At 73.2% G+C, this 15,503-nt stretch overlaps 4 protein-coding genes across 4 annotated transcripts; 3 read left to right on the top strand and 1 right to left on the bottom strand.

Annotated features, from left to right (window-relative positions):
* Nucleotides 1-1,736: 1,736 nt before the first annotated feature.
* AURANDRAFT_69702 (hypothetical protein) lies at nucleotides 1,737-3,882 on the top strand (the record flags this gene model as incomplete). Its single annotated transcript, XM_009036599.1, has 5 exons — nucleotides 1,737-1,839; nucleotides 1,940-2,125; nucleotides 2,269-2,319; nucleotides 2,382-3,709; nucleotides 3,785-3,882. Coding segments are annotated over 5 exons (1,695 nt in total), but the record flags the coding sequence as incomplete, so codon positions are not given.
* Nucleotides 3,883-5,775: 1,893 nt separating this feature from the next.
* On the top strand, nucleotides 5,776-7,014 carry AURANDRAFT_2187 (hypothetical protein; the record flags this gene model as incomplete). The annotated part of the gene is made up of 1 exon (XM_009036483.1): nucleotides 5,776-7,014. A coding segment is annotated over one exon (1,239 nt), but the record flags the coding sequence as incomplete, so codon positions are not given.
* A 1,544-nt stretch (nucleotides 7,015-8,558) lies between these two features.
* Nucleotides 8,559-10,385, top strand: AURANDRAFT_62505 (hypothetical protein; the record flags this gene model as incomplete). The annotated part of the gene is made up of 1 exon (XM_009036600.1): nucleotides 8,559-10,385. The coding sequence occupies one exon, from the start codon at nucleotides 8,559-8,561 to the stop codon at nucleotides 10,383-10,385; it is 1,827 nt and encodes a 608-aa protein (XP_009034848.1).
* Nucleotides 10,386-13,919: 3,534 nt separating this feature from the next.
* Nucleotides 13,920-14,201, bottom strand: AURANDRAFT_8451 (hypothetical protein; the record flags this gene model as incomplete). Its single annotated transcript, XM_009036538.1, has 1 exon — nucleotides 13,920-14,201. A coding segment is annotated over one exon (282 nt), but the record flags the coding sequence as incomplete, so codon positions are not given.
* Between the last annotated feature and the right edge of the window lie 1,302 nt (nucleotides 14,202-15,503).

The raw sequence follows: 15,503 nt of genomic DNA on the forward strand, positions 1-15,503 counted from the left end.
CAGGTCCTCATGAAACTCAAGGGCGCGGCTCCCGCGCCGAAACGCGGGCCGGCGGCCGCCGCGGACCGCGCGCGCCGAGCGGCCGGGGGTCGTCCGGGGCCGCCCCGGACCGCGCGCCCCCCGAGCGCCGGCGTCGCGCAGGCGTCTCGGACGAGGACGACCTCCACGACGACATTGGCAACCTCGACCTCCAGGAGCTGAAAGGGGACGTGCCCACGATCGAGGTCGAGCTCGTCGCCGCCCGCGCCTCGGACGCCGCGCGCGCGCGCGCGGGCCCGACGGCGCGCTCCCCGCGCAGATGGCCCTCTTCGAGAGCACGGGCATGTGCACGGACGACGCGTCCAAGGCGACGTGCGCCACGCTCGCCAAGGAGACCGCGGCACGGCTCGTGAAGCTCGCGGAGCTCAACTCGTCGTAGGAGCGGCGGCGGCGCGCGACGATCCCTCCCCTCCCCTTCGATCCTAACGACCCCCTCCTCGACGCCGCATCGACGCGGTGGTGTTGTGTGTGGGGCGGAGGCCGTAGCGTGTGTAGGCTGTGTGTGCCGGCGAGATCGAGCACTGCAGTGCGGCCATGGTCCAATCGAGAAGGAAGTGGCGCGTTGCGCTCCTCGCCGTCGCCGCGTCGGGCTTCGTCGGCTCGCCGGTCCTGCGGCACCGCGCGCTCCGCCGCGCCGCGGACAACGACGAAAACGACGCGCCGCGCGAGCCCGCCGAGGGCGAGCCCGGCTTCAAGCGGCAGATGGCGCGGCGGCTCTGGAACCGCATCGGGCGGCGGAATACAGAGGCTTCCGTGGAGGAGGTGCTCGACGCCGACGAGAACAAGGATCTGTACGCGGCGCTGAGCGCGCGGCGCGAGGAGGTCGTCGTCGCCAAGGTCGCGGACGAGGAGATTTACGACGCTTTATCGAAGAGCGGCGACTTCCCCATGGTGTCGAAGAAGCTCGCCGAGGCGCTGGAGAACCGGTCGCTGACGACGGGCATGCTGCCGCCCGTGCTCACGTCCCAGGACTACTCGGACTTTGCGCCGAGCAGCGGCCAGACGCCCGGCGAGGTCATCTCCGGCGTGCTCAAGGCGCTCAAGGACGGCGCCGGCGACGGCGGCGCGTCGGAGAACCGGGGCGTCGAGACGCTCCTGCGCTTCCTGAGCCCGGCGTCGTCCTTCCGCAGCGTCGACGCCGTCGACGGCGACGCGTTCGTCAACTTCGTCCTCGACTCTGAGTACGACGTGCTCCTCAACTGGAGCCAGATGGTCTTCGCCGGCACCATGAGCCTCTCCATGGACGGCACCAAGGCCTACCAGACTGTGCGCCTCCAGGACGACAAGTCCGGCGTCTGGTCCAAGACCAAGTGGGCGCTGAGCCTCCGCACGGGCGACGACTGCCAGGAGGCCTGCGACGCGGCCTCCAAGGACGGCTTCTGGCTCATCGACAACGTCATCGTCTCCGCGCGCGCCTAGGGCCTAAAGTCGCTTCGCTCGTTGTTTGTTTCGCGGCGCTGCTTCCTCCGCGGCAAGGTGGCCGCCGCCGCGGACGGCGTGACGGTCCGCGCGGCTGCTCGGCATTGGCTTAGCTCGGGCGCCCTCGCTTTTCGCTTCCGTGCAATCCGGATGCCAGGCTCCGCGGGGCGCGTCTCACGTCGCCCCCCAGCGAGGCATCGGACGACGCCACCGCGCGACGCCTCGCGCGGCGACCGTCGGCGGCGCCGCGCGCCGCCGCTTCGCGAGGCCTGAGTTTGGACAGGGCGTCGTCGGGCGACTAGGCCTTCGCAGAGGCAGCGCGGCGCGTTCCCCGAGACGGCCAGGAGCATGTCGGCCATGGCGAGCAGCGCGGCTGCGCAGGTGAGCACTGCCGAGAACCCCGGAACCCCCGCGCGCCGCGATCGCGCCCCCCGCGCGCGCCGCGCCTGCGGTCGCCAACGCGCGTTTCGCGCCCTCGCAGCGGAAGCAGACGTACAAGAAGGGCGTCGACCAGGACGAGAGCCGGCGGCGGCGCGAGGAGACGACGATCCAGATTAGAAAAAACAAGAAGGAGGAGCGGCTCCAGAAGCGACGGACGGCGACGGTGAACCCGAACCAGGGCGGCGCCCAGGGCGCCCAGCAGATGGACGCCGCCGTCGTGCAGAAGGTGCGGTAGTCCCTCGCCCGCCCCGCCCGCGCGCGCGCGCGCGCCGCGGACCCCCCGACCCCCCCCGGCGGCGCGCGCGCGCGGTCCCCCCGACCCGCCCCCGCTTCCGCGCCTCCTTTTTGCCCACCCCTACGTTTACCCAGCTCGAACAGCTGCCGAACCTCGTCGCGGGCGTGCACTCGCTGGACCCTTCCGCGCGGCCCGGCGTCGATGATTTAAAAAACGCCGCGCCGCTTCCGACGCGCGACCCCGCCAGGTCCACCTCGAGGCGACGACGCAGTTCCGGAAGCTGCTGTCCATCGAGCGGAACCCGCCGATCCAGATGGTCATCGACGCGGGCGTCGTGCCGCGCCTCGTCCAGTTCCTGCAGAAGGACGAGTCGCCCGCGCTCCAGTTCGAGGCCGCGTGGGCTCTGACGAACATCGCGTCGGGCACGAGCGACCACACGCGCGTCGTCATCGAGGAGGGCGCGGTGCCCATCTTCTGCCGCCTGCTCCTGTCGCCCAACGACGACGTGCGCGAGCAGGCCGTCTGGGCTTTGGGCAACATCGCGGGCGACAGCCCGACGTGCCGCGACCTCGTGCTCCGCGAGGGCGCGATGCAGCCGCTGCTCCAGCAGCTCCACGAGAACTCGAAGCTGAGCATGCTGCGCAACGCGACGTGGACCCTGTCGAACTTCTGCCGCGGCAAGCCCCAGCCCGAGTTCATGACCGTGCGGCCCGCGCTGCCGACGCTCGCGCAGCTCATCTACTCGCCCGACGAGGAGGTGCTCACGGACGCGTGCTGGGCGCTGTCCTACCTGAGCGACGGCCCCAACGAGAAGATCCAGGCCGTCATCGAGGCCGGCGTCTGCCGGCGCCTCGTGGAGCTGCTCATGCACCCGTCGCCGTCGGTGCAGACGCCCGCGCTCCGGACCGTGGGCAACATCGTCACGGGCGACGACCTGCAGACGCAGATCATCATCAACTTCTCCGCGCTGCCCTGCCTCCACGCGCTCCTGGGCAACCCGAAGAAGGGCATCCGCAAGGAGGCGTGCTGGACCATCAGCAACATCACCGCGGGCAACAAGGACCAGATCCAGAGCGTCATCGACAGCAACATCGTGCCGCCGCTCGTCCAGCTCCTCAACAGCGCCGAGTTCGACATCCGCAAGGAGGCGGCCTGGGCCATCTCCAACGCGACGTCGGGCGGCACGCCCATGCAGATCAAGTTCCTCGTGCAGCAGGCCTGCATCCCGCCCCTCTGCGAGCTCCTCTCCGTCGCGGACGTCAAGATCATCATCGTCGCGCTCGAGGCGCTCGAGAACATCCTCAAGGTCGGCGACGCGGAGGCGAAGCAGACCCAGGGCGGCCACAACCTCATGGCCAACCACATCGCCGACTCCGAGGGCCTCAAGAAGATCGAGGACCTGCAGCAGCACGACAACAACGACATCTACGAGAAGGCCGTCCGCATCCTCGAGACGTACTTCGGCGTCGACGAGGAGGACGTGAACATCGTCCCCGAGGCCTCGGGCCAGAACTTCGCCTTCGGCGTGCAGAACACGCCCCAGAAGGCCTTCGACTTCGGCCAGCAGGGCAACCCGTAGGCGCGGCGCCCGCGCGCGCGCGCCCGCTCGGCCGCCGCCGCGCGCGGCGCCGCCGCCGCGCGGGGGCCGCCGCGCCGCCGCCGCCGCCCGAGAGAAAAACCCCACACTCCCCACCCCATCCGAACCGAGACGCGCCGGACGAGTCCGGCGGCCTTAGCACTCTCCATCGACCTGTTTCGTGTGGAACGCGGCCGTCACGGTCGGCGTGTCGATGGGCGGAGACCGCGCTTGCGCGAACGCGCGAACGGGGGCTGGGGGTCGACATTTGCTGATTACCTGGGGTTTGTTTTCGCCTCGTTAAAAATACGGTCGGTTCTAGAGCCGAGGCGAGGTGCGACACGGATGAAGGTTGATCTTTACCTCACTCACCTCGTCAACATCTCGAGGTGCCGCTCTCCGAGCAAAGGTGTGATCATCTATACTTGGGCGCAAGCACGCTGCACGGACGTCGGACTCCGGCACACGCAGATGGCGCGCTTGGGCTTCGCTGAGACGGGCGTCCATGGCGAATTCGCGCAGTGGGTTCCAGATTTCACGATCGGGAACAAGACCATCAAAGCCCAGACCACCAAGCCTGGCGCTGACCATGTGCATGCCATCCACGCCATCTTCGACCACCACGGCGACGACGACGCCGCCGTCCTCAAGTGCCTCCCGCGGCGATGCAAGATCCAGGCCGCGTCGGCGCGCGGCAAGTTCTGGCGCGCTGTGCCGGACAAGACGACGGTCCGCGACTTGAAAAATATCTACGACGAGTTCGACCTGTCGTTTCCGTTCTACAAGTTCCTGTCCGCGTCGCGCTGGCAGACGTTCGTCATCGACACGCCCGCCGCGCGCGCCGACTACGACCGGCTGGCCGCGGCCATCGCGGCCGCCGCGCCGCGCGTCGAGCCGCGGCCCGCCGCGCCGCGGACCGTCGCGCCGCGGACCGTCGCGCCGCCGGCCTGCGACGACCCGCCGGAGGAGGACGAAGACGACGCGCCGCCGCCGCCGGCCGACTCGGACGACGAGGACGGGACCGTGCGCAAGCGCCAGCGCACGGACCGCTTCGTCGCGGGGCCCGCGCGGAGCCGGCCCGCGCCGCCGCTGCCGCCGCCGCCGCGGGAGCTCGCCGCGTCGGAGATCTTCGCGGGCTCCGGCGTCCTCTCGCGGGAGCTGCGCCGCCGCGGGGTGTCGACGCGGACCGTGGACCGGGACCCGGCGTGCGCTGCGGACGACACGTCCGACGTCCTCGACCTCTCCGACGCCTGCTGCGCCGACGACGACATCGTCTTCTTCGCGCCCGAGTGCCGGACCTGGAGCAACCTCTCCGGCGGGCACCACCGGAGCCGGGAGAGGATCGAGGGCTTCACGGACGACGCGCGTCGGGCCAACCGTGAATTGGAAAAATGCATCGCCATCATGGAGAAGACCAAACTTTCCAACCCGCGCGCCATCTTCTGCTTGGAGAACCCGTCCGCGCTCATGCGCCACCACCCGCTCGCCAAGGAGCGGCTCGAGCGCGGCCTCGGCCTCACGCGAGTGACCGTGTGCATGTGCAAGTTCGCGACGGTCGACAGCCGCCGCCGCCAGCAGAAGCCCACGGACCTCTGGACGAACTCCAAGTCCATCATCAACCTCTTCAAGAGCAAGGCGTTCGCGTGCACGCACAAGACGACCTGCGACGTCGGCTACGGCCGCCACGACCGCACGCGGCCCGAGCCGGGCTCCGGCGACCGCGCGCGCGACGCGGCGCGCTACCCGGACGACCTCGCCGCCGCCCTGGCGCTGTGCCTCGTCACGGACGCGCGCGACGAGCGCTGAGTGGCGGGGCTTAAGTGGACCCGCACCGACCACAGCAACACCCCATGGTGAAGTCGAGGTGAACTGGAAGGGTGCTCAAGATCTTGAAGGGTGCCGTAAGTTGAACTTCAATTTGAAGTGGTGCGCGATATTGCAGTTCTTGATCTAGAGACTAGAGCTGATGGCTCTCGCACTCGCTGCCCACGCCTGCGGCGCTGCGGCGGCGCTGCTGGTCATGCTGATTGCCTACGCGCGCGCGCGACGGCTCTTCCGTCGCGGCAAGCGCGTCGTCGCCTTCCTGCACCCGCACTGCGCCGCCGGCGGCGGCGGCGAGCGCGTGCTCTGGGTGGGCCTCGTCGCCCTGCGCGAGGCCACGGACGCGCGCATCGTCGTCTACACGGGCGACGTCGGCGTCGGCGCGGCGGCCATGCGCGCCAGGGCCGCGGACCGATTCGGTGTCACAGTCCCCGCGGACGTCGAGTTCGTGTACGTGCGAAGCCGGCGCCTGAGCGAGCCGGGCCTCTACCCCGTCGCGACGATGATCGGCCAGTCCCTGGGGTCCATGGTCCTCGCCGCCGAGGCCGTGCTCCGGCTGCCGCCGGACGTCTTCGTCGACACGACGGGCTACGGCTTCTCGTTCCCCGTCGCCAAGCTCCTCGCCGGCGCGGCGACGGCCGCGTACGTCCACTACCCGACGATCAGCGGCGACATGATCGGCGCCCTCGGCACGCGGGCCTTCAACAACCGGGGCCTGGCCCTGGCGCTGCCCAAGCTCAAGGCGCTCTACTACGAGCTCTTCGCGGTCGCCTACGGCTGGTGCGGCCGCCGCTGCGACGCCGTCATGGCCAACTCGTCCTGGACGAAAGGCCACATCGAAAAGATCTGGCGACGCGACGACGTCGCGTTGGCCTACCCGCCCTGCGACACGTCCGTCCTCGAGAAAATCGCGAAGGGCCGGCCCGGCGATTCCGGGGGGCCCGTCGTCGTCGCGTCGCTCGCGCAGTTCCGGCCGGAGAAGGACCACGCCCTCCAGCTCGAGGCCTGGGCCCTGCTGCCCGAAGCGACGCGCCGGCGCGCGCGGCTCGTCGTCGCCGGCGCCGCGCGGCACGCGGACGACCGCGCGCTGTTGGACGGGCTCCGGCGCCGCGCGCGCGACCTCGGAATCTCCGACTCCGTCGAGTTCAAGGTGTCGGCGCCCCGGTCCGAGATCCTGGACCTGCTCCGCGGCGCCCACGTGGGGCTCCACACCATGCGCCTCGAGCACTTCGGCATCGCCGTCGTCGAGTTCATGGCCGCGGGCCTCGTGCCCCTCGCCCACGCGTCCGGCGGGCCCCTCCTCGACATCGTCGGCGCCGACGGCGACCGCGGCCTCGTCGCCACGGACGCGCCGGACTACGCGGCGAAGCTCGCGGCGCTCGTCGACGGGCCCCGGGAGACGCGGGACGCCATGGCCGCGAACGCGCGCGCGTTCGTCGCCGACCGCTTCTCCGACGCGGCCTTCTCCGCGGCCTTCGTCGCCGGCCTCGCGGGCGTCCTCCCGTAAACTCGAGTTTTGTTGGCACAGCCTTTAGGCGCCGCGAGCGCGCGACGCGGCGGGACCCGCCCGACCGCGGAAGCCGGCGACGCGCCGTAAGATGCCGACGCCGCGCAGCGATCGGAGGCGCGCCCCATCATCGACACTTGCGCGCGCGCTCGAGGTTCATGCGCTTGAACGCGCGGCGGTTGCCCGCCTGGGCCACGGTCCAGTGGACGACGAGCGTGAAGACGAACATGCCGGCGAAGATGCACGCGAAGCCCTTGAGCCCGCCGAGCTCGTCGACGGTCTCGCGCCAGATGTCGATCATGTGCAGCACGACCATGGTGCGGCGGTGGGAGTAAAGCAGACGCGACTGCGGCGGCGCGTGTAGTGCGGCGAGAACGCGCGTCGAGAGCTGCTGGAGAGAGCTGCTGATGCGCGCCCTGTGGAGAGCTGCTGTGCGAGCACGACGCGCACGTCGAGAGCCGCTGTGGAGTTCTGCTGAGAGCACGCGACGACGACGACGACGACGACGACGAGCTCGCGGAGCTTAGGGGGGAAGCACCACTGAGATTTCCTATCCGTTGCATTTATTTCGTGGCGGCTCGCTGTATGTGTTTGGTTCCGCTCATCGGCTCGCTCTATGTAATTGGTTCCGCTGATTTCAGCCCGAGACGGCATGGAGGCATTAAATTTAGTCGAGCGCGCCTACCACCGCGCGCGCGCCCCCGCGTGCAAGATCGCTGGGACTGCGCATAGCGCGCACATGGGGGCTGCCATCGGCGAAGGAGCGGCATCGTCTAGATTGCGATTCGCTGAGAACGCGAGCGGTTTCGGACGACCGATTTGACCGACGCGACGCCCCTCCCCCGGCCCGTGAGCGGCCCGGGCAGCCCCGCGCAGCAGCAGGGATCGTCCGCCATCGACCCGCGAGCGCCCTGCCACAAGGGCTGGCCCAGAGGAGCCGAGGAAGTCGATCTGACATGTTCGGGCTGAAACCGCGTCGCGCGCGGCCGCGTGGCCGCGCGCGCGTGTCGCACGTACTTCGAGCCAAACCAGCAACTGAGCAGCCCGAGGGCACCAGACGTGTACCCCGAGCCTCCGCGCCAGCCAGCATGCTGCCCGAAGCCCAAAAAGTGCTGCTCTGGCGGTCAGAGAGCATGTCGAAAAGTAGCGAGTTCGCGAGCACATAAAAATCGACCGCCGACGCGGCCATGGTCACGGCGCACACTCCTGGAGAGAGGGCGCGCCCGGCATTCAGACGCATGTTCCCGTGACCATGGCCCCGTCGAACGCCGCGCGACAGCCAAATGCAAAGAGAGGCTCTCCATGCTTCTCCCCTCATGCGGAGCTTCGGAGTACGTTGAACCTCAATGTGACGTTCAACGTGTGCTTGCGGCGGCGGCGCCGGTCTGGGCGGGTGATCTGGACGGGTGCGGGAGGGGGCAGCCCTGTGACAAGCCGGGCTGGGACGCGGTCTGGGACGCGGGCAGCCCAGCGCTCTCACGGACGCGGTCTGGGCCGCGGGCAGCCCAGCGCTCACCACCATGGAGGACCTCACGAACCAGGCCGACGCGCAGATGAAGGAGATGGAGGCGATGATGAAGCGCATGGACGCGCGCATGGGCGCCATGCACCAGCGCCAAAACAAAAAGTACGCCGACGCCGCCGAGGGCTTCGCCGCGCGCCAGGCCGTGAGCTACAAGCCGCAGCCGCGCTCGGCGCTGGCGCGCGCCGTCGCCGACGACGCCGACGAGGACCCGCTGCCCGCGCTGGCGCTGGCCCCGGCGCTCGCCGCGGGCGGGCGGCCGACGGCGGCGGCGGCCGCGCGCGCGCGCGCGGCGGCCGCCGCGCGGCGGAGGCGGCTGCCCGAGGAGTTCGACGTGACGACGGCGTCCGAGGCCGAGTCCGACGCGCCCGCGCCGCGGCCGAAGCCCGACGTCGTGCGCCGCGTGCGCCGCGCGGCCGCCGCGCGGCGCGCGGCCAAGCTCGCGGCGCCGTCTGACGGCGACGCGTCGGACGCGTCCGCCGCGCGCGGCGAACGCGACGACGCGTCGAACGCGCCGTCCGTCGTGCCGAGCGCGGCGGCCGTGGGCCGCGCGCGCGCGGCGGCGGCGGAGCGCAAGCGCCGCGCGGCGTCGCACGACTGGAACGCGCCGCCCGCGGCGCCCGAGCGGGCGCCGCCCGAGCCCGCGGCCGCGCCGCGGACGCCCGGCGAGGCGGACGTCGCGGCGACGCGGGCCATGTGGCCGCGGACCAAGGAGGGCCGGCCGTCCATGTACCTCGACGGCGACTCGAGCGACGGCGACGGCGTCGTGCCGCCGCGGCCGCCGCGGCGCCGCGACCGCGACAAGGCCGCGCGCAAGTCGCGGCGCGCGGAGCGCCGCAAGGCCCGCGGCGCCCGCGCCGAGGAGCTCGACGACGAGGGGACCGAGTCGAAGCACGCGCTCCGCGACGCCGTGCGCGCCGCGGCCGCGCGCGACGCGACGGGCGGCCTCGCGCGCGCCCTCGACTCCGCGACCGCGGACGCGGCCAAGGCCCGCGGCGTCAAGGAGAAGCTCCGCGCCTTCGAGCTGCGCCAGCTGCGCCGGGCGCCGGGCGAGGCGCGCGACGCCGGCGACGCCGCGCGCCGCGAGGCCGCCGTCGCCGACGCCGCGACGGCCCGCGCGCACGCGGACGCGGACCTGCGGGCCGCGTTCAAGCGCGCGTCGCGCATCCGCAAGCAGATCATCGCCAAGGCGTCCCGGGACGACGAGGGCGCGGCGGGGCCGCCGCGGTCCAAGGCGCGGCGCCGGCGCCGCGCGGCGTCGCCGCCGCCGGGCGACGCGAAGCCGCGGGGCCCGAAGCCGGACGCGGCGCTCCTCAAGGAGGAGGTGCTGCTCTTCTTCGAGAACGAGCCCGTCGCCGAGCAGCTCCAGCTCATCCGCTTCGCCCTCAAGCCCGAGAACCGGCGGGACCTGCCGGCGATCGCCGTCGCGTTCCAATTCGCCTACGAGGGCACGCGGCTCGTCCGGGACCTGCCGTCCTTCGACGACGAGTGCCTCGTCGTGCTGCTCGTCTGCGACCTCCGCGAGACCTACGTCGCCTACCTGCGGCCCGTCGCGGTGCTCCTCCACGTGCTCCTCGACCGGCCCGCGAACCTCCGACGGGCGTTGAAGGCCGGCGCGGTCGCGGCGATCTTCGCGCGCCTCCAGGGCGAGCTCGAGCCGCCGCCGGGCCCGCCGACGCCCAAGTCCCGCGCCCTCGACGCCTGCCGCGCCCTCCTCGCCGCGCTGCTCTTCCGCGGCCAGCCCGAGCCCGTGCTGCCGCCGGAGCCGCCGCCGCGGAGCCCGCCGCCCGGCGCGGCCCTCGACCCGGACCGCGCGACGGGGTAGAAAAGCGGGGGGCGCTCCGGGGGCTTCGGGGTGGGGTGTTTTTTTTCGGCCCGACGGACGCGGTCATGATTTTGCGCTTCGGGAATCGCTGATAAATTTCCACAAATCACAACGTCCACGGGGAGCAGGGCGTCCCTGCGAGGTTTCGCCCATTGTCGCGCACCGCCCTACGCAACGTCAAACCGCACCTCTCCCACACACGAACCTCTACGATACACGAAACGATGCCGACGTCGCCGGTCGTGAATTTCCCGCGCAGCTGGAGCGAGGCGAGCCGTGCGGCGCTCGCCCGGGCCGTGGCGCGGTTGCCGCCGTCCGGGGTGCAGGGCGTCGTCGTCGCGATCTACGGCCGCGAGATCCTCGGGCTGAAGCGCACGTGGCACGCGAGCTCCATCGACTTTTCTTCGCTCAACGAATTGTCCTGCGATCGCGTCGCGGAACACCTCGCGACGCGCGCGCTGCCGCCGCCGCGGCGGTGGGGGCCCCGCGAGGCGCCGGACCGGGGGCGCGAGCCCGCGGCGACGTCGTCCGCCACGGAGATCATCGAGATCTCCGACGACGACGACGCCGCGAAGGTCGACGGCGAGGTCGCGGGGACGCCGCGGAAGCGGCGGGACGAGGAGGTCGCGGGCGCGGACCGCGAGGTCGCGCCGCTGAGCTTCGCGGAGCGCTGGAAGGCCGAGGACGACGCGGCGCTGGCCTGCTTCGCGGCGCCCGAGTCGCCGTCCGTCGTGCCGAACGACGCCGACTTCGGCGCCCTCGCGGCGACGGACGACGACGCGCCGGCGCGCGCGGAGGTCGTCGACGATTCCGCGGCGGAGGACGACGACGAGTTCGCGATCCCGACGCGGGGCAAGGGCGCGAACATCTCGACGCGGGGGCTCCACGCGGAGGCCGCGGCCACGTCCTTCGAGGAGGCCGTCGAGATGAGCGAGTTCGCGCGCGCGGCCTCGGAGGCGCTCGCCCGCGAGGAGGCGGCGGCGCGCGCGCCGCGGGCGGCGCCGGCGCGGCCCGTCTACGGCTGCACGCGCTGCCGCGACCGCGGCTGCGACCGGTGCCGGGCGCACGACGCGCCGGCGGCCGCGGCGGCCGCGCGCGACGACGGCTCCGGGTCGGAGCGGAAGCGCGCGGCGCCGCCGGCGCCGCCGGCGCCGCCGAAGCGCGTGCGGAAGCAGCTCCCGCGCGCGCTCGCGAACATCGCGGACCACCTCCCGTCGGGCGCGGGCTACCCGGCGCCCGCGCCCGTCGCCGGCGCCGACGCGACGCGCGACGCGCCGGCGCCCGCGCCCGCGGCGCCCGCGCCCGCGGCGCCCGCGCCCGCGCCGAGCGGCATGCCGGCGGGCTGGCCCCTGGTCGGCCCCCACGACGCGCTGACGCTCATCCGCTTCCGCGAGCGGCTCTGCGGCTCCCACGTCGCCGTGCCGGGCCGCTTTTGGCCCGACGCGCACGACGGCTGGAAGGACCTCCTCTTCAAGTGCGAGATCTGGGGCAGCGCGCCCGGCTTCAAGTTCAAGGGCCCCGGCGCCGCGCGGCGCAACGGCCTCGGCAGGGGCTTCGTCTTCCAGATCTTCGACGTCAAGCACGAACACGAGTACGTCTGCGCCGCGACGGACCTCGCGGCCTTCATCGCCGACCACGGCATCAACCCGCCCGACGCCAAATTCGCGTGAGCTCGCCAATCCCGCCTCGCGCCTCCCCCCTTCGACACACCCCCGCGCGCATACTCACGACAAAAGCAGCGACCCGGGGGCGCGCGCTCCCGCGGACCCGTCGCCGCGGCCATCTCGAGCTTACGGTGCGGTTGCGACCGAGCGCCGCCGGCTCGCGGGCCTCGCGCGGGGGGGACGCGCCGCCCCTCACGCCTCGGCCTCCGGCGCCGTCTCCGTGAGGTACATCTTCCGCACCGCGGTCTCCGACCCGTCGGGGAATTTGATGGCGTACCAGGCCTGCCGCTTCTCCACGACCTGCGCGCGGGGAGGTTGAGTCGGGGGGGGACGCGGCGACGAGCCGGGCGCCGCCGGCGCGCGATGCCCCGCTGGCCCCGGAAGCGCGGGTCGGTCATCTTCACCGTCGCGCCGACTGGTATGGGCACGACGCGCACGGGCTCCGGCGTGATCTTCGGCGCCTTGTCCTTCTTCGCCGCGGCCTGCTTCGCCGCGGCGACGACGGCCGGGCGCCGCCGCTTGCGCGAGCCGAAGGGGAAGTTCTTCTTCTTCTTCTTCTTCTTCGCGGGCGCGGCCGCCGCCGCGCCGTCGGACGCGCGCGTCTCCGCGGACGCGAAGGCCTCGATGCCGAAGTCGTCGTCGCTGCTCGAGGCGTCGTCGGCGTCGCCGGCGCCGGCGCCGGCGTCGGAGCCGCCGCCGGGCGCCTCCGAGGACGCCTCGATCGCGACGGCGGCGCCGTCCGAGTCGTCGTCCGACGCGCCGGGGACCGGCGGGCTCGACCCGGGGATGCTCGACGTCCGCCGCGCGCGCGGCGCGGCGGGCGGCGGCGCGCGGCGCCGCCGGTCCGCCGCCGGCGACGCGTCCGGCGACGACCGGGCCGCCCGCGGGTTGCTCGACGGAGCCGAAAAGCGCGCGGCCCGCGCGCGCCGCCGCGGCGACACCTTCGAGCTCGCCGCGCTCTCGTCGCCGCTCGAGGCCTCCTCCGTCTCCATTGCGGCGTGAACTTCGGCGACGAGCGCGCGTTGTCGGCGGCGGCGGCGCGACGACGCGTCAAACCTGATGGCTGCCCCCGAAAATCATCAGCGTCAAGTTGAAGGCCAATGTTTCGCCACTGCCGCTCTCGCTGTCTACGGGTCGAGGCTCCTCGACGCGCCGCGCGCCGCTACCACCATGGCCTCGCTCCTGTCGTCGTCGGACGCGCGCGCCGAGCTGAAGCAAACCCAGAAGGAGCGCGAGGCGCTCGAGGCCGAGGCCGAGGCCATCGAGGCCGAGCTCACGAGCCCGAGCGCCGAGACGGGCGCCGCGGGCCCCGGCCTCAGCGGGCCGCTCGTCGACGGCGAGGGCTACCCGCGCGCGGACATCGACGTCTACCGCGCGCGGCAGCTGCGGCACCGGCACGCGTGCCTGCGCACGGACCACAAAGCGCTCATGAAGCGAATCGAAGCGCTGCTGCCGCTCGCGCTCGCGCCCGCGGACGCGCCGGCGGCGGCCGACGTCGCGATGGCGGACGCGCGGGCCGAGGCCGGCACGCCGCCGCCCGCGGACGCGGCGCCCTTCGCGCGCGTCGCCGAGGTGCGGCCGGGCTCGCCCGCGGCGGCCGCGGGGCTCCGGGAGGGCGACCTCGTCGTGGCCTTCGGCGGCGTGTTCGCGCTCGGCGACGTCAAGCGCTGGACGCTCACGCACGTCAACGAGGCCTTCGACGTCGTCGTCGACCGCGGCGGGGCCCGAAGCGCCGTCAAGCTCGCGCCGCGCGCCTGGGCGGGCCAGGGCCTCCTCGGGTGCCTCCTGGTGCCCGTGCCGTCGCCCGGGTAAGACGACGTTACTAGCGCTCCTCCTTGCGCTTGAGCTTGCGGGCCATCTTGTCGTCGTGCTTGCGCGCCTGCTTGAGCTGGTTGGCGACGACGTGCGTGATCTTCGTCGACGAGACGAAGGCGAGGATGCACTCGTTGACGTCGACGGCCTTGACGAGGTCCCGGCGGTCGGCGTCGTCGCAGGACCGCGCGAGGATCTCGAGGGCGTCCTTGGCGGCCTTGCCCTTCTTCTGGGTCCCCGGCTGGAGCTTGAGCGCGTGCGCGTAGTGGCGCGCGGCCGCCGTCGGCGCGCAGACCGGCAGAGCCCACGCGAGCGCGTCGCCGTCTTTCGGCGCGCCCGTGAAGGCCCGGAGCAGCGCGCCGTCGTCGGCGGGCACGGCCTTGTCCTCGGTGGGGGCCGCCGCACCGGGCCGCGCCTTGCCCGACGCGACGCGCTTCGCGATGCCGCCGAGGAGCGCGGGCAGATTCCGCGGCGCTTGGGGCGCGTCGCGCGCCGCGTCGAATTCGACGCCGCCGCGCTTCGCCCGCGCCCGCGCGGCGTCCAGAGCCGCCGCGCGCCGCGACGCCTCCTCGCCGTCGGCCTCGAGGAAGAGGGCCAGGGCCTCCGCGGCGACGGCGTCGTCGAGCCGCGCGAGGCGGCCGAGCTCGAAGGCCATCGTCTCGGGCGCCAAACCGTCGACGGCCGCGACGCATGTGGCCCAGGCGGTCTTCGCGAGCGGGCCGAGGCGCGCGACGGCGTCCGCCGCCGTGCCGTCGACGAGCGCCGCCGCCGACGGCGCCGCGGGCGGCGCCGCGGGCTCGGGCTCGGCCGGTTCCGGCTCCGGCTCCGGCTCGGCCGCGCGCGCCTTCGACTTCTTCGCGATGGTGGGCACGGCGCGCTTCGAGAGGGGCACGCGCGGGCCGTCGGAGTCGTCGCCGCTGCTCTCGTCGCGGCGGCCCTTCTTCCCCTTGCGGCCCTTCTTGCCGTGGGCCTTGGGCTTGGGCACGCCCCAGGCGGGCGGCGCGGGCGGCGCCGGCTCGGGCTCGGCCGCGGGCGCGGACCCGGCGCGCGCGGCGGACCGCGCCTCCTTCGCCTTGCGCGCCTGCTCGGCCCGGCGCATGGCGACGACGTCGCCGCCGAACTTCTTCACGAGCTTCTTCTCCCGCGCGCTCAGCTTCTTCGACGTCGACACCTCCTCCGGCTCCGGCTCCTCCTCCTCCTCGGGCGCCGCCTCCTCGGGCTCCTCCTCCGGCTCCTCGGGCTCCGGCTCGGGCTCGGGCTCCGGTTCCTCCGGCTCGGGCTCCGGTTCCTCCGGTTCCTCCGGCTCGGGCTCCGGCTCCGCGTCGGCGACGTCGTCGGCGGCGGCCTCGGGCGGCGCCACGAGGTCCGCCTCGGGCACGCGCAGCGCCAGCTCGTCGGCGTGGCGGTCGCGGGACGCGTCGTCGTCGAGCTTGAAGAGCAGCCCGAAGCTCAGCTCGAGCTGCGTCGGCGGCAGGTACGTCTTCGTCGCGGACCGCGCGACCGCGAAGTCGCCGAGCGCGTCGACGACGGTCACGGCGCCGCGCGCGCCGCATTTCTTGACGTCCGTGCCCCAGACCCACCAGGCCGGCGCGCGGTCGCGCTTCGCCCAGGCGCTGGAGCGGCAGGCGACGAAGCAGCCCGC

The sequence above is a fragment of the Aureococcus anophagefferens genome, assembly GCF_000186865.1.
Source record: "Aureococcus anophagefferens unplaced genomic scaffold AURANscaffold_5, whole genome shotgun sequence".
NCBI classification, from domain to species: Eukaryota; class Pelagophyceae; order Pelagomonadales; family Pelagomonadaceae; genus Aureococcus; species Aureococcus anophagefferens.